At 40.8% G+C, this 27,056-nt stretch overlaps 1 protein-coding gene across 14 annotated transcripts in view; it reads right to left on the reverse strand.

Moving 5' to 3' along the window:
• Window positions 1-27,056, reverse strand: part of PDE4DIP (phosphodiesterase 4D interacting protein) — a 291,845-nt gene that overhangs the window by 55,113 nt on the left and 209,676 nt on the right. For 12 of the 14 annotated variants that reach the window (XM_053592789.1, XM_053592797.1, XM_053592792.1 and 9 more), the window contains 5 exons: window positions 16,204-16,320; window positions 15,842-15,979; window positions 14,535-14,647; window positions 12,762-12,889; window positions 1,954-2,042 (listed from right to left, as the gene is read on the reverse strand). In XM_053592789.1, the coding sequence (XP_053448764.1) occupies window positions 1,954-2,042; window positions 12,762-12,889; window positions 14,535-14,647; window positions 15,842-15,979; window positions 16,204-16,320 (585 nt within the window). Of the gene's footprint in view, window positions 1-114; window positions 1,677-1,862; window positions 2,043-12,761; window positions 12,890-14,534; window positions 14,648-15,841; window positions 15,980-16,203; window positions 16,321-27,056 lie in introns of those variants that run through there. The other 2 variants (XM_053592800.1, XM_053592799.1) reach the window with 2 other exon arrangements.

Here is a 27,056-nt window from a genome sequence, read left to right on the forward strand (position 1 = left end):
GAAATAGTTCACCTTCCAAGGGCAAACCAAGGAAGAGCCTACTCTTAAGGGACCATTTTTCTGGAAACGAGCAAACAAATTTTGAGAATCTGGACACAAAACAGTTATGGCAAAGCAAGCTTTATTTAATTAGTAGCAGGAAAATCACAACTTCAAACTCCAGAGAAGATGATACAAATTTACAACAATCTAACACACTAAAACTTCTACCTAAACTAAAGATTGATTTTCAAATAAAGGTGATAGAAAGTAAAGATTGCTTACCCAAGAGACTCTTCATCCAACAGGCATACACTGTAACTATCATGAGTCAAGCCCCGATCCAGAGGTTTGCTAGTTTATAATTATACCATGTATCTCTTATGCCAAGTACTGTGGCAAGCATTGCGAGGGATAAACAAATGCCCCAAAAGGAAAGTTCATTCCAGGTTGGACTGACCTTCTCAAAATGGGGTCTGGTCATATTCTCCATGGGAGGCTATAGGAAAGAAGGCTGAGGAAGAAGTGACTTTACAAATCAGTTTGCCTACAACTGAGATTTAGAGTGAAGGGCTTGCAGCATGTCAGTCAGAATCTGTCTCTTCATATCTGTGTCTCCTGTTCATTTATTGTGAAGTTAATCCTGGCACACAGCCATTATAGCCACCAGGGACCAGACAATGTCCCAATCTAGCTCTGTCTCAGAGGTTCATCCTGCAAGTCCCGCTCTCTCAACCAAATCAGGGAGTGGCGGGGAGAGCTGCACATAATTAAAGTCACAACCGTCAAGGAAGAAGACTCGAGACATACTGTCCAAGCAAAAGAAGTGGAGCTCATGCAAAAGCTCAAGCGAGAAGGGCAGGTCAGGTGTAGCTACAGCAACGAAAAGGGGATCTTGGTAGAAGGTATAGAAACTGTTGAGGATGTGAGGTATCCCAGACAATTATTCATGTCCTCAAGAGCCTAAGACCAAGCCAAATCCTGAAAGATTTGGGACAGGTTATTTGGGATCTCCGTATTGGGTTATGAGATTCTCCTCTTTCTTTATGCAGGAGACACACAGGCAGACCCAGCAGACTTTATTTCCCTACAGGTTTCCTAATACCCCAAGGAAGCTATAAGTGGAAAGCTCGGCTGGTCTTGCAGAAGGGTGTCTACCAATGATCATTGTCTCCTTAACTTAAAAGAGTCACTAGTTCACAGGAGATGAGATAGCTAAATGTCTCTGGGCAAGGTGGAGACAGTGCTGTGAGTGAGTGCTGTGAGGTTAACACTGGTGACCTAACCTCTGAGGTCCAGGGCATTCCCTCTGGCTTGAGAACAGGCCGGTTACACCTTCACTGATGGTGGAGATAGTGTTTCGGCACTGGGCACCAAGTTCTGAGATTTGACTGGGGTCTGCTGTTGAAGGGCCGTCTGCTGGTCATGGAGTCATCACGACCTAGGTGGATCGTCAGGTCGCACAACAAGGTTCTCTTTGTATATTGAAATTTCACTGAGAAAGATCCCTGCTTTGTAACCATCCCAATCCTCTTGGAGTTTCTCAGAGAGCATTCACCCCACACAGATCCTAGGCCTGCCACCTCCCCACGTGGCCCTTTGATGACTTCTTTCCTTCTGTAGCGTATTTCAGTTACAAAAGCCCAAGGGGGAAGTGTCCATGTGTCTTGTAAGTAAAACTTCTTCTGAAGCTATAGCTACGGGGAGGAAGTAGGGGAAGGGTGGGTAGGAGGAGGCAGGAAGCAGAAGAAAGAAATAGAAGTAATAAAATCCAAGGGTTGGATTGGAGAGGAATATGGAAAGAGGACATGGGTTGAAGAGGCAGCTGGAAAGTTCAGGGAGGGTGGGAGGAAGACTTGGAAGTGATTTATGTAAAAAGATACCTTCTCACTCCAGGTCCACAAGGGCTGCAGGAGACCATCAGAGCCCATCTGCCTCCTCCCCTGGGAAGCCCAGAACCTGACGCCGACTTACTTGCTGGTGGCTGCTGTGGGCAGCCTCCTCCTCGATGCTGTCAGTGAACTCAGTGCTTGCATCTTCAGTGTCATCCCCTGCAGCTGCACCTGGAAATAAGTCCAGAAAAGAAAGGTGATTCCCTTCACAGATGGCTTCCACACAGCAGGTAAAATTACACCTTTTGCTTTCCACCTCTGATTTCTTCCTTTCCCTGTATGCAAGGCCCTGTAGACACAGGACTGGCAGGGAAGACAGAACCAAGTCCTTTCCTTGTACCATTGAAACTTTCCTTCTAACACTCAAGCCCAAGCTTCAAAACAAAAGCTGGTCTTGACTGTGCAGACCTCTACCTAAGGAGCCGAGTGTCACGTAACTTGGTTACCCTGAATTACTGAAAGCCTGAATTACTTCCCATCCCACCACTGGCTGTCTATATAACAACTTTCTTTATGGGCCAGACATGACTAACGTTTTCCCCACTACTGAGCGTGCAGAGTGTCCCTCAGTTCCTGGGTATCAGGGCAGCTCTGCTCCTCTCACACTTTTACATTGTTGGGATCAGTTAAGCACTGGGGACAGTCTCTGAGGAACTCCTTTCCAGGGGTCCTATACCCTACATAGGTTCAGGCCTAGTCAAGATCCAAGGCACAGAATGCCTTAGGTGTTTGAGTTCCTTCCTCTAAGCTCCCCTCTCCCTATCTCCTGAACTCTTATTCAATGCAAACCTTTGCCAGGAGGGTCACTTGCACTGCTTGACCCAAATGGGATTTAATCCATCCTTCATTCCCCAAAGACAACACAGCCATAGGGCACAGACATGTACACCCTGCTCTATGGGACAAGTAGCTGCAGTTCGTGGTCTGGGCAAAAGTCAAAGGCAGCACTCACCAAAAGGACCTTCTGCGGTGCTGTCCAGCAGACACTAGTCACATGTGGCTACTGATTACTTACAACTAAGACACTGACGTTTATATCCCGGCTAGTGGCTACCATGCTGGACAGCATAAATCAAGGAATTTTCTTCCCCTTTATATCAGTTAAAATGAAGAACTGTCCATACAATGTTAGACATGAACTGTGGCCCACATTACTGATTTTTTCTGAAAATGTAGGAATTGATCATAGCTTAGTAATTGGAATACCTAAGAAAATCTACTGTGATACCTTGTGCCTTACAGAACTGCAAGTTAGAGAATCCTGAGATCTATTTCTGACCCTGGCCTCAGCAACCAGCCTTTCAAAACTGTTCTTTAGACCACCAAATAGCCTGGGCCTGAATGAGAGTAGGTGGTTTGTCCAAGGTCACACAGTTAGTGCTGACAAGAGCTGTGCCTCAGTGTCAAGTCTATGAACTTTTAGACAGGAGCCACTCACTGTTTCTTCTGATGACAAATCAGATCTTGATCTTTGCTTCTTCCTCCAAGACCAAGAACCTGCTCCTGAGCTCAGGCAGCCATGAATGAAAGGCTAGGCATTGGTAACGAGCATTCACTCCCCTGAGCAGGTGGGTGAATAGGCACAATTCACATCTTACCTGCCATTTCTTGGTATCTGTAAGTTCATGCCAGTCTTTCAATGGTCCAGACTGATCTCACCACAATGCTGAGAGGTAGTAAGCATGCTGTGATAGCAGTTTAAGTTCCTAACCTTTACCATGAACGTTAATGTTAGAGCCAAGCAGGATACTGCTTAGTAACACCCTGTCCATAAGAAGGCACCTTTACCACTGAGCATCTTCAGAGATCCATGGAAGCCCGTGTCTAGTAGGAGTAGTAGGAGTTTCCAGTACTTTTCCATTCAAATCAGCCCAAGAACCACCTTATTCAGAGTACAGATGCTCTCCATGCTTTGGTTACTTTGGAATCTCACTGAACCCAGGACACTAATTCACCTAAGGACTTCCATATCATATTATGCTTACTTTGGAAAATCCTTCCCTATATAACAGCGAAGATCTAATCTTTTGTTTTTCCTCCAACAAACAAACAAACACTGAATCACCCCACTCAGTGAGATGAACAAAATGTACTTTTCACGTTCTCTCCCTTTTGAGCACTGTGCTAGAGAAATGTTCCTAGGGTTGAAGAAAGCTCAGCTCTGTGAGGTCAGAATCCTCATCCCTTAATGAGGATAGGTTGTTAGCCCTGCTAGCCCCACATCCTGGAATGATTCCTACACCAGGTTCCAGGAGAAAGAGGGGATTAAGAGGGGTGGCCAACACTTTCTGCCTTCCACTTACCTGTGACGGCCTTTCTAACGCCGCCTCTGCATTTCTAGATAATGCTCCTGCTGAAGTTGCTCAGAGAGCAGAAGGCCACAGTTGTGACTTCATCGGTAATTAGAAGGAGACAAAGGAAGAATGCCCACCTCATCCCAACACTCTACAAAACTGGGCTTTTGTTTTATGCCACCCTCCACCCCCAACCTTTCAAAGCTAGTTCACAGTCTGTGCTACCTCCTTTAGGGCAGCTTCAAGTTTGCTCAGCCTTTTACTAATTTCAATGAAAATGTTGACTTTTTTTTACTGTTTAGGGCATAAAGCTGAAAAAAAAAATTATAGAAAATTTGGAAATAAAATAAGTTAATTCACCAAAGATCCTATTTATAAGTTTATATTAGACAATCCCTTTCTGATACCATTTCTTTTTTTTAATAAATGGCAGTAACCTTGTGGTTGATACTCTTTTCTAAGAGATATATGGCCACAAACCACTGTCTTCAGAACCAAGTTGGAATATTTAAAATTTCAAACATGAAATAAAATCATCTATCTTTAGATTTCTGAAAGCTAAGAATCTGTTCAAAGTTAACTTGCTTCTCCGGGATTTAGTTTTCCATGTTAGATTGCCAATCTTATTAGTAATTTTTACTTGAGTGGAATAGAAATTCCTAAGTTGTAGTTCTTTGAATTTTATAGGCTCTAAACCACACAAAATGGAGGTTATATCAAAATGTCCCTTATTAAGATTTAGAAAATGATTTTCTACCAGTTGCATGGATTCTACAAAGTGTGCAGAAATAAAATAATCCTCTAAAACATAATAAAATCCTTAAGTGAAAATTTAACATTACACAAATATAAGCTATACTTATCACTGAGGCAAAATTTCACACAATTGTTGAATTTGTAAATTGAGGATGGCAGAGTGATTAAGAGCACAGACTCCACAGCAGTCTGGGTTTGAACTTGCTTTTGTCAGTAGTCAGTGTCTGTCCACTCTTGGCAAGTCCTAACTTTCCATAACTAAGTCTCCTCGTTTGTTAATTAGGGTTAATGGTGCTACCCATTCACACAGTTGTGAACTTTGAAGGGCTCAATATTTTGGAGGGCTCATAGCTGTGCATGGCACACAGTACTCTGAATAAATATGACCCTTCGACAATGTTGTTAGTAAACTGAAGTGGTCCCTGGGCGTATAAGTTGAGGCCTATATGGAACCTAAATATAGTCAGAAGGAAGCTCCATACCTGATAGGATCAACCGGATGATCTCGATTGATTCTACCTTCTGAATACCTGTTTCCCTAAGCAGGCGGCTTGAAATAATACACTTTGCTCTCCCCCTGCTTCGCGGGACAGTTGAAAAAGCACAGAGCTGTCAGTAAACTAGGATGCAATCTTGGGGACACGTGCTTCATCAACACTGAATTACAACTACGTTAAAACTCCGCCATGCTCAGGCATGAATAAGCCTTAATGTATTACAACCTTGCTTATCTCATGGCACACTTGAACCTATAAACTTCCGTGGTACACTTGGATTATGTTGATAGAAAAAAAAACAATGTACTTACAATACTTTGAACTTCTTTTAAAAATAACTTAATTAATAATCTTTAACAATTTTCACAGCATACCTAAGGTCCTTTCACAGCACATCAGTTTAAAATCACTGCCTTAGAGGACAATTCATGACCTATTAGTTTTATATATTTTTGGAAGACAGGGTCTTACTCTGCCACCCAGTAAGATACTTCAGTGAGTACAATGGCACAATCATAGCTCCCTATAACCTCAGAAACTCCTGGGCTCAAAAGATTCTCCTGTCTTAGCCACCCAAATAGATAGGTCTATAGGTGTGCACCACCATGCCTAGCTAATTTTTGAAAAACACATTTTGTAGAGATGGGGGTCTTACTTTGTTGCCACCAGACTGGTCTTAAACTCCTGGCCTCAAACAACCCTCCTATTTCAACCTTACAAAGTGCTAGGTACCCACAGCTAATTCTTTTTTTTTTTTTTTGTGGTTTTTGGCCGGGGCTGGGTTTGAACCTGCCACCTCCAGCATATCCCCACAGCTAATTCTTTAGTGGTGAGTCCACACTGGGTGGGGTCAAGACTATGTCCTAAAATTCTACTCTGCAGTCATTATTATTTCTCCTTTCAGCCATTAACATGGGATCAACAGACAGGAGTATTATTTTCTCACATAGTTACTTGAGCACAGCAGGGGTCACATTTTACTAATTTTTTTTCTTGACTAGCCTCTATGTTACAATATTTTACTAATTTTGAAAGAGCCAACACTCTCAGCACAAGCATATTTGCAGTGGCCAGTCCTCCCGTCAGTGCCAGGCTCTTGTGTCGGGTCCTCTCGGGATCATCTCACGCTCACTCCCAGGTACTCTACCACGGGCTTCTTACAGACTCTCCCATTTTCATGTCCTGAGCCAACGACTGCTGACTTGAGTATTATGTCACTGCATGACAGAATCAAAGAAGAAAAGGTCTTCTATCAAAGTACAATTTCACCTGTACACACTTTAGGGCCATAAGAAAACTGAAGGATTCCACAAATTCCTCCACAGATTCTGTGGGGAAATGATATTCTTTAACTAGACATATTATGATCATGGAACAGCACCAGCAGGAGCTGCTGTCTTCAGTCACGCCCCACGATGACCTGCGTTTGTTTCCTTAGAGGGCCTTCCAGCTTTTTCATTACTCTGAAATCAGCTGGGTTTTTTTTTTGTTTGTTTGTTTGTTCGTTTTTTTGTAGAGACAGAGTCTCGCTGTACCGCCCTTGGGTAGAGTGCCGTGGCGTCACACGGCTCACAGCAACCTCTAACTCTTGGGCTTACGCGATTCTCTTGCCTCAGCCTCCCGAGCAGCTGGGACCACAGGCGCCCGCCACAACGCCCGGCTATTTTTTGGTTGCAGTTTGGCCGGGGCTGGGTTTGAACCCGCCACCCTGGGCATATGGGGCCGGCGCCCTACTCACTGAAAGAAATCAGCTGTTTTAAATGACTTTAAAAGACCAAATCATTATGTCAAACATTTTTGTGGGTATGAAAGCTCTTTAGGACTCTGGAATTTTTACTTTTTCATTCAATGAAACTGCAGTCTATCTTTAGGCTGACCAGAGATTGCATGAATTAGGACTTCTACAACGTCCTAATTCTATAATGTCAAGAAATTCTTGCTCATGGTCTCTTTTTTATTCAAAGAACACAAGAAGTAGGCTTTTCTAAGAACATTCAGAGATAGCACCACCCACCACCACAACTGGTTCCTCAAATCTTTGTCCTACTTTCTACCACTCTCCTTCAGCAAGAAGAGCAAGAAAGGGTTTTTAAGGTAAAGTAACTCATTTCACATTTCTGGGGAAAGCATAATGCTTTACCTTTAGTCTCATTTCTTTGGGAAGAGAAAAATTCAGGTTTCTTCTTCTTTAATTCCTTTAGTTAAATACTTATTCCACAGAGCCTTGCTTTGACTTAGAATTTTAGTAAAATAATCAGTAGACTCATTCTTCTATAAAGGGGGCAAAAATGAGCTTTTTCTACTTTTCTCATAGATCTTATAAGAATGAAACCAAATAGTTTCCGTTGGCCTTTGATACTTTTATTGGATCAGTAACAATTTTTTGTCTCAACTAAAGTAGCTTAAATTCTAACACTTATTAGATAAAAAAAAGTACACTCTCCATTTCAGCACAAATTTAACACAATTTAACAGCCCCGTGCCATGAAGAAATGAACTTCCAGAAAAAAACATACAGCTTATTTTTGTGGGAAAATAGTCCTGGAAATAATGCAATACCAAGTTTCTGATAATTTAACACATCACTTCTCTTCACCTTCATAAAGTTATGAATCACTTCAATTTCTCTCAACAGCCTACAAAATTTTTAAGTAATAAAAGCAGGTTAAGCTGCTTCAAACTAATAAGACTTCATGGACACAGAAATTCATGATTTATAAGACGTACTTGTATATACACATGCCTCTAACTTTTATAGATTGAGAGGTCAATATCTGAGAGCAATGATTTTGCTAATTGCAAAAAGCAGCATTCCCATTGTATACTAAATGCAAACCAACAAGCAAATGCTAGACAATTACAAGTTCTTCACAGGAATAAGGAAGCCAGTTTGATTCATGCATTTAACACCTCTACTCTTCACATAATTTTAGATCAAATATTTTCTGATGTTACTGAACTTTCTATTTTATCCTTCCAACTTTTCCCCGAGGAAAATAGTACAATAAAGATTTTTACTTCTAAAAAAAAAAAAAAGATTTTTACTTCCAGAATTTGTCTTTGAACAACAAAAAGCAGGAAGGTCCCACAAAATAACTAGTACGTCACTTCATAAGTTTAATCATTACTTGAAATCTGGAAAAATTAGTACTGTTGGTTCTACTGTATTGTGTTTCCCTTCCATTTCCCGTTCTTTGTTGGAAGCAAATTTTAACACTGACTTTTTTAGAAACTCATCTGACTACATGGTTATACAGAAAGTTGAGGACTTACCTTCTGTCAATACTCAGACTACTTAAAAGCAACATGCTCATTTTCTAATCATGCAATATTTCAACGAAGCTACTGCTACAAATGGCCAGATGGTAGCTTAAACCCACATTATAAAATACAGTAAGACTCAGAAAGCATTATCCTACAGAACTGAGTCCAACATGCCATCTTACTGATTCATTCTTTGTTTGTTATCATTGGGTTGCCACGTGAAGTCTGTAGTCCCAGCTGTTCTTTCGATGGTACAAATGGTTCTATACTACCAAAGGGAGACAAAAAACTCTTGAGTTTTAACCCTAACAGAAATGAGAAAAAACACTCTATAGCGGTTCTCAACCCACAGGAACTGTATTACAGGGTCACGGTATTAGGAAGGTTGAGAACCACTGCTCTATGTGTTTGCACCTCATAGGACGTATCTCAAAAAGAAAACTAATTTCATTTAATCTATCTCTCGTACAATTTTGAGGGGAAGATGGAAGATGGACTTTAAGTGTGTGGGTTACTAATATTTCTTCCTAACTGGACAGGTCTGTCATTTCTCCTTGCAGACCACTGGCTGTAGGACTTCAGAACACTACATGAGGTCCTAGTTAAAGAGGCAACATGAGTTTTTCAGGGATGTCAAATGTGAAGATTCTGTGACTCTTTCATATAAAAAAAACCATGAAACCAGAAAACGATGGCTTTACCCTAACAATGGGAACTAGAGTTTTTTGATGCTAGCTCAAGAAAAGCAAAGGCATTAAATTACTGTTCTAAGACTTAGAGTCCAGAGTAAAGTGACTTTAGGTAGGTCAGTCAACTTTTATTTCTCCATGAAAGGAACAATTTTCAATGCAACATGACCTCATCCTCTTCTCCCTAAACAGAAGACTCCAGATCCAACTGGAAGACCAGAGAACCCAATGTTTTGAAACAATGATCAAAATTTCTCACAACCCAGATTCTAAAGTAGGAGCATAAAAAAGCATAAAAATGGTATGTCTTTCATGTCTAGCTACTACAGAGTTCACTTATGTATACACTGTGTAAAGAACATTCTAAGAAAACCATCTCTTGTGGCTAGGATCTAATATCTTATATAGGTTAAGATTTTCTTGATCCATAATAGATCTCTTACTACGTAAAATGCAATTTAAAAATCTTTTAAAAATATGAACAAAGAAAAATGTTCTTTCTCTAAGTAGCAGTGGTAAACACATTGCTCCAGTCCACCACTGAATGAAGAGAAGTAGGTGTGAAGCAGGAGGGGCAATGATGGAGGACCACACCCTCTCAAAGCACAAGGCTGACATACAACACAAGCCAGCCAGGGCTTGTCAAAGAACTTGGCTAAATACCTAAAAAGAGATTATCAGACAAATGTTGATTTATACTAAGCACCAACAATTGTCAGATTTAAGTGAAACAGTTTTAAATCTGTAATAGAAAAGAGTCATAGGACTTCCATTCCTCTCATTAAATACATCGTCTTGGAGGTTTCAACTCTCTAGTCCTAAAAACTATCCATTTCATCTACCTTGACTTCTTACACCACTACACTCTGCATGTTTCCTATTATTCAAAAAGGATATGTGAGAAAAAAAAAATCTTTCAATATGTTTTTTTTTCAATTTAAGTTTCTATGCTTCCAATTAAGCATGACCTAAAGAAAATTTACTGTTACACTGTTAAGATTTTTAAATTCAAGCTTAATGTTCTTTATCCAAAGCTATTATAATGCCTGAAAAAAGCAGAATAATCCAGTCAGAGAAAGAGTCTGTGCTTCTGTAGAGAAAATGGAATCATATGATGCTAACTGTGATTATATAGATGATACGCCCAATCACAGAATCGTTTTTATATGGGTTTAGACACCATTTATCAGAATCAAGTTCTCTAGTCAGATGCCAAATTATTACACAGAATTGTTAGACCACCAAGCCTTCTTCAGGGAGCACTACTTGCCAGCCTCATTCCACCTACCCAGACCAGAAAGTTAGCAAGGATTTTAGTCACACATGGCATCAAAATCAAACTCCTGATCTGTCCTTCTATCAAACTACTCTTGTCAGAGGTTGACAGAAGCAGGAGTGGTCATTACCATAATTTGCTATAATCACTAGCAGCCACTAGAACCCAGTAATCACCCATGGCTGAATCTTAACAGCAGATTTAGAAAACTTCCCTGGTTTATCAGTAAAATTAAGATATTATCTAAATGCCTTGTTGCAATGACACAACAGATTTGTCTTTGATGGGTTGACTTTTCTACAGTTCTATTATCCTCCTATTTACTTCTGCAAATGGACTAAAAGTTTTGTGCAAGAAAGGGTCTTTTCAAATTGGGAGACTAAGAAAAGTAGATGGTTCTACTTACACATTTTACTTCCTTCCTTAAATGATTCCTTTATCCCCTACAGCTCATTACAACCAGAATTGTATATCCATTACGTGGAAGGGTTATGGCTGTTGATATTTTGTAAACTACTTAATCAGAAGATTCTGGTGCTTTTCCAGTAAATATTTTCTCCCTGTCTACTTCAGATTGACTGATGCTTTCTGTTACAGACAAAGCTAAAGTTCCAAACACTGACTTGGAATTCAGAATACCAACACATGACTGTGAAAGAATTAAAGTGCCATGTAAAAAAAAAATGGAAGGAAAAAGAAAAATCACTATTTCCCACTTAGTTCAGAAAGAGTATTCAGTCACATTTATGGTGCTAGGAAGCCTCAATACCTGGTTCCCCAGGTCCTTTGTTTAAAGTAACTGAAATCTCAGCTTCTAATCTAGGAAATTTATGGCCACCAGAAATAAGAATTTATAATGTTGAACTCACAATGCTCCACAATAATCTTGGTCACTTTTCAAACTCTTGACATTTAGATACAATATTACAATCTCCAGGGTCCCTGTCCTAATACCTGCCATGGTGCGTTGAGATAACAACTAAAACCTATGGACATAGATCTGTAGCATTTCTTTCTAAATTATTCAAGCACTTCAAAATCTGAATCCCTTTACTTATTTTTATATGGAGAAGGCAATACACTAAATAGTGAAAAATACAGGACTCTGTCCAGAGCCACTAAAGGGAAGTATAGAAGCAATAATCTCCTCTGGCTGGCTTGAGTGATTTGGTGAAATACTGAATATAAAGAAAGACACTAATTTGCATTTTCTTTGAACACAGAGTTCTAACTCTGGAAGATGTTTCTTGAAATCATGTTATCATGTTCTGGCTTACCTAACAAATGCAATCAGTGTAACCTGGCTTATTGTACCCTCAATGAATCCCCAACAATAAAAAAAAACGAAAACATTTTAAATAGAATTTAATCCTTACCTAATCTGATTTTACTTGTCATTCAATAGTCAACTCTGAAACTACAGTAGAGGTAAAGGTTTACGATATTTACTATACACTTTAAATGTCTTCGCCTCTGTTCAACTTGGCATTCCCCATCCTCATAGTCTGCTGTTAAAAGACTGCTGTCTGGTTTTGATTACCTTCTGATAAGGATCGTGCCACTTTTGCAAAGTCATTCTTATAGACTCTCAATCTCTTTCTCTCTCTCTCTTATCTTGGAACTTCAATTCTTTTATTTGATTAAAAAAACACTCTGGAAGAGAAGTTGATTGAATGGCAAAAATAATACACACACATGCATTTATGTCAGGGATATGGAACATATGAAATGGACTGTGGAAGTCAGGGGAGGAATAAACTTTATTGGCCCATGGAAGGGATGAGGCAATGAGAAGGAAGGGCTCATCAGGAAAGGAATGAATAAGGGTGGAAAAACTAAAATGGAATGATTTAAAATGTGCAAATACACTTTGTGACCTCCACCGTTTAATTTAGAGATAGATATGTACACGTAGGCTAAAGTGAGTTTCATTGGGTGATTGATGCTACTTGTACCAGTTCTACCATTAGTAAGTCACCATTTAATTCTGCCAAAGTCAGACATGGCTCTCTCTGGTTAGTGTCAACAAGATTTTCCATCCCGGACTGTAGTCTGACCCGCCAGGGCTCAGAAGGCATGCTTGTGACGAACTCGCACACTTTCCAGTTCCCCACCTCCAATGGCGGCCAGGGTCTCCAGCCTACTTAAGCGCTCCAGGCTTCTTCCAAGAACTTCTTCTAGCCGACTGCGTAACACTTGGGCCCCTTCCAGTTCCACCTGCAGAGTTCGGTCTCTCTCAGAGCTGATTAAACATGCCACATGGAAGGAAAACGGATTAGCCATCAAATGTAATGAGTCCACATTTGCTACCAAAGAGCCATCAATGCCACTTTGAGCCATGAACTTTCTGAATTAACTGTTCTCTGGGACACAATAAGTGAACATAGTCTCTGTTGTGGCACTGTGTTCAGGGCTGGTGGATTATCAAAGTGTGCTCCCTTTTCTTTTTTTTTTTTTTGCAGTTTATGACTGGGGCCGGGTTTGAACCCGCCACCTCTGGCATATGGGACTGGGGTACTACTCCTTTAAGCCACAAACGCCACCGTGTGCTTGTTTTTTTTAAGCCTGCCCCTTTACGCTAGATTCTGGGCTAATCTCATATAAAACCATGATTCTGAAGTTTTATCTAACATCCATATAAGACCCCAAAAGAGAGATTTCATTATTTGACTAAGAGCTTTGGTTTCTGAGAAACTAAAACTCAGAAAAAAACCTAAATGCAAACTGAAGCTAGACTGAGTTAAGCAGAACTGCTATTGGAGACATTTGTTTCTCATTTGTTACTAAACTTGACAGTGCTCTGAAATGGAATCCAGTTCCAAAGGACTAACAATCCAGAGGTTCTCTAAAACGTAACACAGCCAAGGGGTCCTATCAGACCTATCGTCCGCCTTCATTTTCCGGAGGTACAAAGAAAACATTTTTAAAATAGGGCGGCGCCTGTGGCTCAGTCGGTAAGGCGCCGGCCCCATATACCGAGGGTGGCGGGTTCAAACCCGGCCCCGGCCAAACTGCAACCAAAAAATAGCCGGGCGTTGTGGCGGGCGCCTGTAGTCCCAGCTGCTCGAGAGGCTGAGGCAAGAGAATCGCTTAAGCCCAGGAGTTGGAGGTTGCTGTGAGCTGTGTGAGGCCACGGCACTCTACCGAGAGCCATAAAGTGAGACTCTGTCTCTACAAAAAAAAAAAAAACTCAACAATAAATTAGAAACTGAATACTAAAAAAATAAAATTGGGAAAAGAGTAAAAAGGGCTAGGAGGGAAGGCAAAATGAGGAAAAGAAAACAAAGAAATATGAAATGAACCAGAGAGAGAGTACGTGAGCCATCCCTGACCTTCTTGGCAGCAGGGACTGGTTTCATGGAAGACAATTTTTCCCACAGTCTGTGGCCTGGGAGCTGAGAACCACAGATATATGACCAAAACTCAATAATATATTCATCATGAAAGTTATCAGTGATCCTGGGATGATAGTAGCCAGCAGAATTAATATATTTTCTTCAATGATATATGTTGATAATGTATGCCCTTTCTATTTATATTAGTGTGACATTCAATGTCACATTCTTTACTTTTATAACAGGACTTGGAGCAGAAAAAAGGAAAGAAATATACACTGAGTGCTTATTATGTGTAAGACATTGTTTTAGACACCTTACCTATCTTCTCATTTAAAATTTTCAATAGTCATGAAAAATAGGCAGGACTCCTGACTTAACTTTTTGACACTCAGGGGAATTCACATAACTAATGACAAGTGGGCAGCCCAGTAATTGTCTGTGCTTTCTTTTTCTCCCCTCTTTAGTATCATAAGTACCTGCACTTAATGAAAAATAAAAGTAACAAAAATTTTAAAAAGAGAATAAATGGAAACCCGGTGACTCTCTTACCTCTCTGGATGGGCATGGAACTTCACCAGGCTGCTATAGAGCTGTCTCTCTGTTTGCAAGGCCTCATTGAGCCGACTGCGCTCATCCACCAATCCTTCTAGCATCAGCAACAACTGAGGAGAGAAAGGAAGCAATACGCAAATGTCAAAGTGAGACCTGAAGCCCCAGTTAATCCTGAGACAAAGAAAAAAAAAAGTATTAGCATGTGCCATGACTAAAAAAGCCTTCTATCTCATTACTTAAGTTTTTAAGTCTTTTTATTTTTTTATTTTTGAGACAAGATTCTCACTATGTCGCCCTCAGTAGAGTGCTATGATGTCACAGCTCACAGCAACCTCAAACTCTTGGGCTTAAGCGATTCTCTTGCCTCAGACTCCCAAGTAGCTAGCTGGGAATACAGGTGCCTGCCACAAAGCCCTACTATCTTTTTGTTGCAATTGTCATTGTTGTTTTGCTGGCCTGGGCCGGGTTTGAACCCGCCAGCCCTGGTGTATGTGGCTGGCACCCTAACCGCTGAGCTATAGGTGCTGAGCCTTTTCACAGTCTTTTACCGTTTTCAAATCAATGTCGCATTCATTATTGTTTTTAATCTGAAAAATCCTATAAAGTAGAATTCAAACATAGGAGGAGCAAGAAGAAAAAATGGAGAGAGCACTAGAAACATAGGAAAGCAGCTACGAGAAAGGAGAGAAAGAAAGGACAAGTGGAGAGAGACACAGACACAACAGGACTGCATTCAGTAAATACCTATCGGGCACCTTCCACATGATGGGCCTTGTTCTAGGTCCTAGGGGAAAGCTTATTATTTGGTGGGAGGAAAAGACATTTATCAGTCATAGATGTGTGTGAGCTATAGTAAGATGAGCCGTAATACAGATACTGTACAACCAGCAGAGATCTGTCTAAGACAGCACTAAAAGCCAGACCGGAGCTGAAGGAAGGTTAGACACAAGGTAGTAGCTACAAAGAAATATGGGGCAAAGAAAGGGGTTTACTCTTTCTCTTTTTTTTTTTAATTGAGAAGGATGCATTTGAACATGAGAAAGATTCAGTTGAGAGGGAAGAGACTTTACATGTGTAAGTGAGGGATAACTGACAGTGTGTGTCCAAAAAAAACTGTTGCTCTTTTCAGGACAGCAAATGTCAGGAAGGGGGTCTCTGGTTGCTACTGACCAGAGGAGGAAACCTTACGGCATACATTCTCTGTGAAATGTTATCAACTGACCCCTTCATAAGTAGCTGAGGTTGATAGCTTCTCCATCATTTGTTGCACAGTAAAAAATACAGTTTGTATTCCATTAACTTACTTGCTGTCTTCGGTTTCCTGAAATTTCTTGACCCTGGGATTCTACTGAAGCAACCTTTTCCCGGAGAAGCAAGACTTCTTGGGTCAGGCGTTCCATCGCTGGTATGTCTTCGGGATCAACCAGTTGCATTTGCAGGTCCTAGAAATCAAAAATATGTGTAAATATGAAAATAGTAAAAAAAGATACCAGTCAGCAGAGGAGCAAGGAAAAAAATGCTCTTGAAATAGTCTGCGATACTTTCAAGTGGAATATGGATAAGCACTGGCTAAGAGACTCGATGTATCCAAATACTGTTGGAAGTTGCCCTACAGGTATTGTGAGCTGCAAACATTTACAGTGGTCTTTAAAGAGCTTTGAAATACCTTTATGAGGTCTTCTTTAATCTGTATGTTCCTGGTCAGGGATTCCATGTCAGCAGCCTGCACCTGTAGCTCTTCTTCTTGAACAGCCATCATGGACTGTAGAGCAGAAAGTTCCATCTGTAGAGAAAAGAAACCCTCAAGTCAGTGGGCAAAAGAAACAATATTTGTCACATTTCCATTTTAATGCTGAGACAGATACTTCTGCATAAAATAGCACTAACAGGCAATAATGGGATAGAAAACTTGAACATAAATAGGTTCTACAGAATCAAATCAATAAACTATGCAGTGTGGTACTGAAGGATCTTTTATGGGAAGCTGTTAAGAGTGGTTTTAATGATGTCCTCCATTTTAGTCAGCACTATAAAATACATCAAATCTGTTTAATTAATGAATTTATATAGTTTTTAAAATTGGTCACTATTAGCAGGGTAGTCTTTATGTGAACAGTGACGAGATTGGAACATCTTCATTTTGCAACCCTTAATGAATGAGTGGGTAAAGTATCAGGCATGGGGCAGCACCGGTTGGTAACATCCTAAGAAATCACCAAACACTGCATGCCTCCTGATGGACGAGCATGCTGCCACCTAGGAAGAGATCTCACCAAACACTGGCACTGCCTGCCCTGCACTCTGTCTTGTAGCTCCCAAACCTCCTCACCAGAAAATGAGAAATATTTGATTATGATAAAGTTTATTAAAAACCATAATAGCTTCTAACGTTTACTGGGTGCTTACTGTGTTCCAGGCACTGCAATAAATGTTTTGTATACATTCAATCCTTTCAACAAACCTAGTGACCCGACTCCCGCCTACTCCTTCTTGCTTAAGAATCTGCTGTTTTCTCCTCATTCACAACTCTCTACGTATGTGAGAGTTTTCTGTTCTAGGAATACCAGACTTTGTCCTGACTCAGGGCCTTTACAACTATTACTCCCTCTGTCTGAAATATCTTTCCCAGGGTGGTATCCTCACCCTCAGGTCCTGACTACTTGTCACCTGCTCAGAGAAGCCTTCTTTGACCACCTAAGATGCTCCCCATTAACGTTACTTCCTACTGTTTCCCTCATATCACTTGGTACAATCTGTAATTACAATACTTGTTTGTTGTTTGTATCTCCCCAGCAGAAATTGAAACATAGAGTCAGGGACCTCATTGATTTTGTTCACTGCCTCATCCCCAGCATTAGCCCCAGCTTAGATAAGGTACCTATATATCTGATGAATGAGTGAAGGAATGAATCCTCACAACAATCCTGTGGGATAACTACTCTCTAATTTATAGATAAGGTGACTTCTACTCCTCAATTTATGTCCAAGGTGACTGCGGCTAAGAGAAATTAAGGAACTAGTTCAAGGCCCAGTGTGGTGGCTCACGCCTGTAATCCCAGCACTCTGGGAGGCCGAGGAGGGTGGATTGCCTGAGCTTACAGGTTCAAGACCAGCCTGAGGCACAGCGAGACCTCGTCTCTAAAAATAGCCAGGCATTGTGGTGGGCGCCTGTAATCCCAGCTTCTTTGGAGGCTGAAGCAAGAGAATTGCTTAAGCTCAAGCTGTGAAGCCACGGCAACTCTACCAAGGCAACAAAGTGAGACTCTGTCTCAAACAAACAAAAGAACTAGTTCAAGATCACAGAGCCAATAAGAGGTAGGTCCAGAATGTAATGCAGGGAAGCAGACTCGGGACAGTAGGCTCTAAGTCTTTTCTGTAGGTACCACACATCCACACAGTGTTGCCAGTGACTTGTAGGTGAACCTACCTAATTCTGAGTACTAGCTCATAGGCCCATTTGGTTTATCAGTGGTAAAGTTGATAAAGTATCAAACTATCCACTACTACTTTATTTCTCAATTTGTTCAGATTTAAGGTATGAAAAAGGGTGCTATTTATTTGGCTCTCCTCAGGGCCCTCTATCATTATACATCCAGGCATTTGTACCAATAAATAAAAATGAAAACATGAGGAAGAAAACATTACAGTACATGATGAAAGCCTACAGCCAGATTGACCTTGACAAAGCATTTAAACTGAGACACAGTTTTCTCACTGTAAAATGGAAATGATGTCTACTTTTCAGGGCTACATTAGAATTAGAGAGAATGTATTTAAATGTGCCTGGCACGTAGCAGGGGATCTCTGAACGGTAACAACTACTACTACCACTACCACGTCACAACGGTAAGAGGAATGTTTAAAAATACAGGAAAAATCTGTATGGCTTTTGGTAAAGACCTAATATTAGAAGGAATGTGATGATGTATATGGCATTGGACTTAGAGGTGGATACGTGATTAAGGATATATAAAAATATGCAATAGCTAAATATCACTCACTCAAAATATCCCTGCATAGGCACTACAATTTTGTGATCCCGAAAACAGGACAGAACAAAAAAGAAACATTACTCTGGATTTGGTATGTGAGTAAAACAAGAACAGCATGTGGAAACTAACATATAGGGAATGAACAATTGGATAATGGCTAAAGTAGAACAAAAAAGAAGAGAAGATCTAAAGGATTTTAAGTGTTACACACTCTCATAGCCTCAAAAGTAATTGAGCCATATAACACAGACTGCTTGTAAGTAGAAATATGGTAACAATATCAAGAGGCACAATAATTCCATCACAAATATAAACACAGGTTTTATATTATAGATATAATTATAGCAAAAAAGGTCCCCCCCAAAAAAAAGAAAAGAAAAAAGAAAGAAAGAAATGAGGAGCCGGACTAGCCGCAAAATTTAATTTAAGAATCCAGGGCAGAGAGGCGGAGCATGATGGCGGACAGGACGGACGTGTAGCCCACCTCTCCCAAGCCACCAGGTGAGAGGAAAGGCGGTCTGGACCTTCCCTGTGTGTGGATTATTGGAGTGGACAGACACCTGGAGACGCCCAGCGAACTGGGGGTTTGCTATATATGAGGGGTAATTTAAAAATCACAGACTCTGTTGTAGAGATTCATCCCTGCTCGGCGTGCCGGCCAGCAGGCCCCTCCCCCACGGAGGTCAGCAGCTTGTAAATGCTGACAAAATCCAATTGAAAATTAATTAATCCTGAACTGAGGGAGGCATCCGAAAGGAGAGCCACTCAAAACCACAGGGAGCTGGGCAAACTGTTGGACAACTGAAGGGAAGGGATCCTGCCTGGGAAACAGAGATTTTGAACTACCCAAAAGGGCGGGCACCTTTCCCCCAGGTGTTGGAGGGGGCTGGCGGTTCAGGCTGTGCAGCGAACTGGCGGACGCCCATCCAAAACTCTGAACCATAAAACTCAGAATAAATCCCACGAGCGCTCCAATCACGGGAACGGCTTGAAGCCTAGGACCCGGCTTTGGCTTCTGGGGCCGCGGAGCAACTGAAGCCACAGACCGGCTTTGGCTGCTGAAGCCCCGGGAACCAGCTACAGGAGATACCGCACGAACTCACCACCACTCCCCTTATGGCCAATTGCAGTCGCCAGTCTGCAGGGGAACCTGGGAGCAGAGTGGAGGGACTTAGGAAACTTGGACACCTGCACTGAGTGGGAGGGTCGGTCGCAAGTGCTGTCTGGAGGAGAACAGCCGAGGTTGCACAATTCTTAGGCGACAAACTTTTATAGAAACTCCAAAATGGCGATAGGCCATGGAAGGTGGTTACCACGGTAACGGTATAAACTGTAAACCAGGTATAAGTCTCAAAACCACTCACAGCGCCACCTGGTGTCCAGAAAGTATATTGCAGTATGAATATATTCCTACGAAAGTTGATCCCTACAGCAGACATATAGACATTTATAGGTATATTTCTACCACAAGAATATTTTTGCAGTTGGTGCCTTTTCTTTTTTTCATTTTGTTTTGTTTTGTTTTGTTTTTTGCTTTTCTTTGCTGTTGTTTTCTTTTTGTCTGATTTTTCCTCACCATTTTCTTAGAGGAGATTTCGATAATTTTTTATTATTACATTTTATATAGATATATTTTTTATTTCTATGTCTTCTAATTTTAATTTCTTCTTTCTTCTCACTTAACATTCCTTCTAACACCACATTTTTCTTTTTTTTTCCTTTCTTTCAATTATTTTATGATTATCACTATTTTTATTGCAGTTGTTCTTATATTGCTGTTGTCGTGGCTATTGCTTGTATGTTTATGTGTTTCCGTCTATCTCTGTATCTATGGGCCCATGTGCCTGGTAACCTTTCTATCTGTTTATTTGTTCATTTGGTCTCAATGAGTTTGGTGTTACGACCTGTAACCCTAAGCTCCTAACACCCCCCTCCACTCTCACTCCCTGATCTGGAGACCTCCCCCCTCAGGAGTCCAGATTCTTGGCTGAACTCTCAAGAGGTATGGACAGGACCTGGACTGCAGCTGGCCAGTGCTGACTCTGTAGCAAAGGAGTGAGAAGACAACGGTCGGCTGAGAAGGAATTACACTGGAGCGGTGGTGCCCCAAGGTGCAGAGCACCAGCCATCTTCAGCAATAACAAGGCCCACCCCCAGATATCCCATAGCCTCTCCTCCTGTCTTCCTGGGCAACCAGATGAGGCCGAGCATCTTCTCAGATGGCAACCACCATGGAACAGACCTGGGACTGAAACACAGGCCCCGTGAGTAAAGGGTTTTCATGAGACGGTACCGACTTGGGTGGAACACGGGGACTAGAAAACACAACTGCAGAGCCGGGAAACTCCTAGGGTGGGGCTGATCAGAGAACCACTCTACTGAGCCTAAGACGCACCTGGCCCTTAGGGGATCACCAGCCTATAGACAAAGGAGGCCAAGAGGCTACACCCAACAACTGATCGTGCTGCAAATACAAACCCGCAGGACTAAAGACAGGGCCTGAGACACAGGTTCTGGGAACTCAAATCAGCCTCTCCTCTGCAGAGGAATCTGGCAAGGTCAGAAACAAACTCCCACAGGGTTGTTCCCTTCACCCAGTAACATAAACTAAGGGTGGGGCTGGAACTGAGAAAACACCTCCAGCCTCCATCAAGTGCCTGAGGTTGACAGGCCACAACACTCCCTACTGGATAAAGACAGAGAATAGCGGCCTAGTCGAGCAGACACAGACTACCCTGTGACTTAGGCAGGTGCAAACCCCTGGAGTATCTGCTTACTGCAGACAACTGACTGGGTCACAGCCCTGTGGGGCTAGCAGAGACTGGGTGTGACAGAGCTGCAAGGTGGGAAATGAGGCATCATTCTTCCCAGACTGATCTATTTACTGGTGGCTCTTACTAACTCCACGCAGCACTGGAGCAAGCCATTTTAGAGCAGTCATCAGACCCCTGTGACCCAGTTCCCAGGGACCTCTTGAACTCTCCCACCCGAGGCAGCTGCTGACTGAGACAATTGACTTGGACCTTTTGAACTGACTCACTCACCTGGGGACTATCCAGGTGGTGCCCTGGGTGTGTGCTTGTAGGAAGGTTTGATTTTCCTTTTCCATTTGTTGCCTGTGGTGGGTGGGGTGACTTAATTGCTGGTATTTCTCCACAGATGATACTTCAACCCAGAGTAACTGTTTCACTAGGGTCACATAGAAACCAGCTGAAAACAAGTCAGAACCACTTAGCCCCTCTACACCAAACAGGGCCCCAGTTTCTCAGGCCACAGCACTGTACGGGTCCTCGACAAAACACCAGAGGAAAATCAAAGGGAGTAAAACAATCATGGGGCAGAATCAGCGGAAAAACTCTGGTAACATGAATAACCAGAATAGATCAACCCCCCCAAGGAAAGATACGGCAGATGTAATTGAAGATCCCATTCACAAACAACTGGCTGAGATGTCAGAAATCGAATTCAGAATTTGGATGGCAAACAAGATTAACAAAATGGAATTAGGAATTCGTGGAGAAATTCAAAAGCTGTCTCAAGAATTTAACGAATTTAAAGACAAAACCACCAAAGACTTAGACACACTGAAACAAGAATTTGCAGCCCTCAAAGATATGAAAAATACAGTGGAATCCCTTAGCAACAGAATGGACTAAGCAGAAGAAAGGATCTCCGACATCGAAGATAAAGCCTTTGAACGCTCCCAAACTCTCAAAGAGGAAGAGAAATGGAGAGCAAAAATGGATCACTCACTCAGAGAGCTCTGGGATAACTCGAAGAAGGCAAATATCCGTCTCAAAGGAATTCCTGAAACAGATGAAGTGGCCTCACTGGGCGCAGAGGCCCTTCTGCATGAAATTATGAAAGAGAATTTTCCAGACATGCCTAGAGAACCTGAAATTCAGATAGCAGATAGCTTCAGAACCCCAGCACGACTCAACCCCAATAAGACATCCCCCAGGCATATCATAATTAACTTCAGTAAAGTTAATATGAAGGAGAAAATTCTCAAAGCTGCCAGGAGAAAGAAATCTATTACCTTCAAAGGGAAGAACATTAGAATGACTGCAGATCTCTCTGCTGAAACTTTTCAAGCCAGAAGAGGGCTTTCATCAACGTTTAATCTCCTCAAGCAAAATAACTTTCAACCCCGGATCTTGTACCCAGCTAAACTGAGTTTCATTTACGACGGAGAAATTAAATACTTTAATGACATACATATGCTAAAGAAATTTGCCATAACTAAACCAGCTCTTCAGGATATTCTCAGACCTATCCTCCATAATAACCAACCCAATCCTCTACTACAAAAGTAAACTCACTCAGAAACTTCTGATCAAACTCTAACTTCCACAATGGCAAAAGGATTAAAAATGCCCACTGGACTTTCAAAAAACTCAATACCCCAAATTTCACCAAACTTATCAATGCTCTCCTTTAATGTGAATGGCTTAAACTGCCCTCTAAAGAGACATAGGTTAGCTGACTGGATACAAAAACTCAGGCCAGACATTTGTTGCATACAAGAGTCACATCTTAACTTAAAAGACAAATACAGACTCAGGGTGAAAGGATGGTCATCCATATTTCAGGCAAATGGTATCCAGAAAAAAGCAGGAGTTGCAATTTTATTTGCGGACACAATAGGCTTTAAACCAACAAAAGTAAGGAAGGACAAAAATGGTCACTTCATATTTGTTAAGGGTAAGACTCAATATGATGAGATTTCAATTATTAATATCTATGCACCCAACCAGAATGCACCTCAATTTATAAGAGAAACTCTAACAGACATGAGCAACTTGATTTCCTCCAACTCTATAATAGTCGGAGATTTTAACACTCCTTTGGCAGTGCTGGATCGATCCTCCAACAAAAAGCTGAGTAAAGAAATTCTAGATTTAAATCTAACCATCCAGCATTTAGATTTAGCTGACATCTAAAGAACATTTCATCCCAACAAAACTGAATACACATACTTCTCATCAGCCCACGGAACTTACTCCAGAATCGATCACATCTTAGGTCACAAGTCTAACCTCAGCAAATTTAAAGGAATAGAAATTATTCTATGCATCTTCTCGGACCATCATGGAATAAAACTTGAGATGAGTAACAACAGGAATCTGCATACACATACAAAAACATGGAAGTTAAATAACCTTATGCTGAATGATAGCTGGGTCAGAGATGAGATCAAGAAGGAAATTGCCAAATTTCTGGAACAAAACGACAATGAAGACACGAACTATCAGAACCTCTGGGACACAGCAAAGGCAGTTCTAAGAGGGAAATTTATAGCACTGCAAGCCTTCCTCAGGAGAACGGAAAAAGAGGAAGTAAGCAACTTAATAGGACATCTCAAGAGACTGGAAATGAAAGAACACTCCAACCCCAAATCCAGTAAAAGAAAAGAAATAACCAAAATCAGAGCAGAACTAAATGAAATTGAAAACAAAAGAATAATACAACAGATCAATAAATCAAAAAGCTGGTTTTTTGAAAAGGTCAACAAAATAGATAAACCTTTGGCCAACCTAATCAGGAAAAAAAGAGTAAAATCTCTAATCTCATCAATCAGAAATAATAAAGACGAAATAACAACAGATTCTTCAGAAATCAAAAAAATCCTTAATGAATATTACAAGAAACTATACTCTCAGAAATATGAAAATCTGAAGGAAATCGACCGTTACTTGGAAACACGTCACCTTCCAAGACTTAATCAAAAACAAGTGGAAATGTTGAACACGCCCATATCAAGTTCAGAAATATCATCAACCATACAAAATCTCCCCAAAAAGAAAAGCCCGGGACCAGATGGTTTCAAGTCAGAATTCTACCAAACCTTTAAAGAGGAATTAGTACCTATACTACTCAACCTGTTCCAAAAGGTAGAAAAAGAAGGAAGACTACCCAACACATTCTATGAAGCAAACATCACCCTGATCCCCAAACCAGGAAAAGACCCAACAAGAAAAGAAAATTATAGACCAATATCACTAATGAATATAGATGCAAAAATATTCAACAAGATTCTAACAAACAGAATCCAGCAACGTATCAAACAAATCATACATCATGACCAAGTCGGTTTTATCCCAGGGTCTCAAGGCTGGTTCAATATACGTAAATCTATAAATGTAATAAAGCACATAAACAAATTAAAAAACAAAGACCATATGATTCTCTCAATTGATGCAGAAAAAGCTTTTGATAACATCCAACATCCTCGATGCAGAAAAAGCTTTTGATAACATCCAACATCCATTCATGATTAGAACACTTAAGAAAATTGGTATAGAAGGGACATTTCTTAAACTGATAGAGGCCATCTACAGCAAACCCACAGCCAATATCATATTGAATGGAGTTAAATTGGAATCATTTCCACTTAGATCTGGAACCAGACAAGGCTACCCATTGTCTCCATTGCTCTTTAACATTCTAATGGAAGTTTTAGCCACTGCAATTAGGGAAGAAAAGGCGATCAAGGGTATCCACATAGGGTCAGAAGAGATCAAACTTTCACTCTTCGCAGATGATATGATTGTATATCTGGAAAATACTAGGGACTCTACTACAAAACTCTTAGAAGTGATTAAGGAATACAGCAGTGTCTCAGGTTACAAAATCAACATTCATAAATCGGTAGCCTTTATATATACCAACAATAGTCAAGTTGAAAAAACAATTAAGGACTCTATCCCATTCACAGTAGTGCCAAAGAAGATGAAATACTTGGGAGTTTATCTAACAAAGGACGTGAAAGATCTATATAAAGAGAACTATGAAACTCTAAGAAAAGAGATAGCTGAGAATGTTAACAAATGGAAAAATATACCATGCTCACGGTTGGGAAGAATCAACATTGTTAAAATGTCCATACTACCCAAAGCAATATATAATTTCAACGCAATCCCCATTAAAGCTCCACTGTCATACTTTAAAGATCTTGAAAAAATAATTCTTCATTTTATATGGAATCAGAAAAAACCTCGAATAGCCAAGACATTACTCAAAAATAAAAACAAAGCAGGAGGAATCACGCTACCAGACCTCAGACTATACTACAAATCGATAGTGATCAAAACAGCATGGTACTGGCACAAAAACAGAGAAGTATATGTCTGGAACAGAATAGAAAACCATGAATCCAGCTACTTACCATTATTTAATCTTTGACAAGCCAACTAAAAACATTCAGTGAGGAAAAGATTCCCTATTTAACAAATGGTGCTGGGTGAACTGGCTGGCAACCTGTAGAAGACTGAAACTGGACCCACACCTCTCACCATTAACCAAGATAGACTCTCACTGAATTAAAGATTTAAACCTAAGACATGAAACTATAAAAATACTAGAAGAGAGCATAGGGAAAACCCTTGAAGAAATTGGGTTGGGCGAGTTTTTTATGAGAAGGACCCCCCGGGCAATTGAAGCTGCTTCAAAAATACACTATTGGGGCTTGATCAAACTAAAAAGCTTCTGCACAGCCAAGAACATAGTAAGTAAAGCAAGCAAACAGCCTTCAGAATGGGAGAAGATATTTGCAGGTTATGTCTCCAACAAAGGTTTAATAACCAGGATCCACAGAGAACTCAAACGCATTAGCAAGAAAAGAACAAGGGATCCCATTGCAGGCTGGGCAAGGGACTTGAAGAGAAACTTCTCTGAAGAAGACAGGTACATGGCCTTCAGACATATGAAAAAATGCTCATCATCTTTAATCATCAGAGAAATGCAAATCAAAACTACTTTGAGATATCATCTAACTCCAGTGAGACTAGCCTATATCACAAAATCCCAAGACCAGAGATGTTGGCGTGGATGTGGAGAAAAGGGAATACTTTTGCACTGCTGGTGGGAATACAAATTAATACATTCCTTTTAGAAAGATATATGGAGAACACTCAGAGATCTAAAAATAGATCTGCCATTCAATCCTGTAATCCCCCTACTGGGCATATACCCAGAAGACCAAAAATCACACCGTAACAAAGATATTTGTATCAGAATATTTATTGCAGCCCTATTCATAATTGCTAAGTCATGGAAAAAGCCCAAGTGCCCATCGATCCACGAATGGATCAATAAATTGTGGTATATGTACACCATGGAATATTATGCAGCCTTAAAGAAAGATGGAGACTTTACCTCTTTCATGTTTACATGGATGGAGCTGGAACATATTCTTCTTAGTAAAGTGTCTCAAGAATGGAGGAAAAAGCACCCAATGTACTCACCCGTATTATGAAACTAATGTAGGACCTTCACATGAAAGCTATATTCCAGTTATAACCTAAGAATAGGGAGAAAGGGGAAAGGGAGGGGAGGGAGGGGGAAGGAGGGGGATTAATGGGATTACACCTGCGGTGCATCTGACAAGGGTATATGTGAATCCTAGTAAATGTGGAATGTAAAGGTCTTAGCAAAATAACTAAGAAAATGCTACAAAAGGTATGTTAACTAATGTGATGAAAATGTGTCAAACGATCTATGAACCAAGTGTATGGTGCCCCACGAT

Source organism: Nycticebus coucang, chromosome 5 (assembly GCF_027406575.1).
Source record: "Nycticebus coucang isolate mNycCou1 chromosome 5, mNycCou1.pri, whole genome shotgun sequence".
NCBI classification, from domain to species: Eukaryota; Metazoa; Chordata; class Mammalia; order Primates; family Lorisidae; genus Nycticebus; species Nycticebus coucang.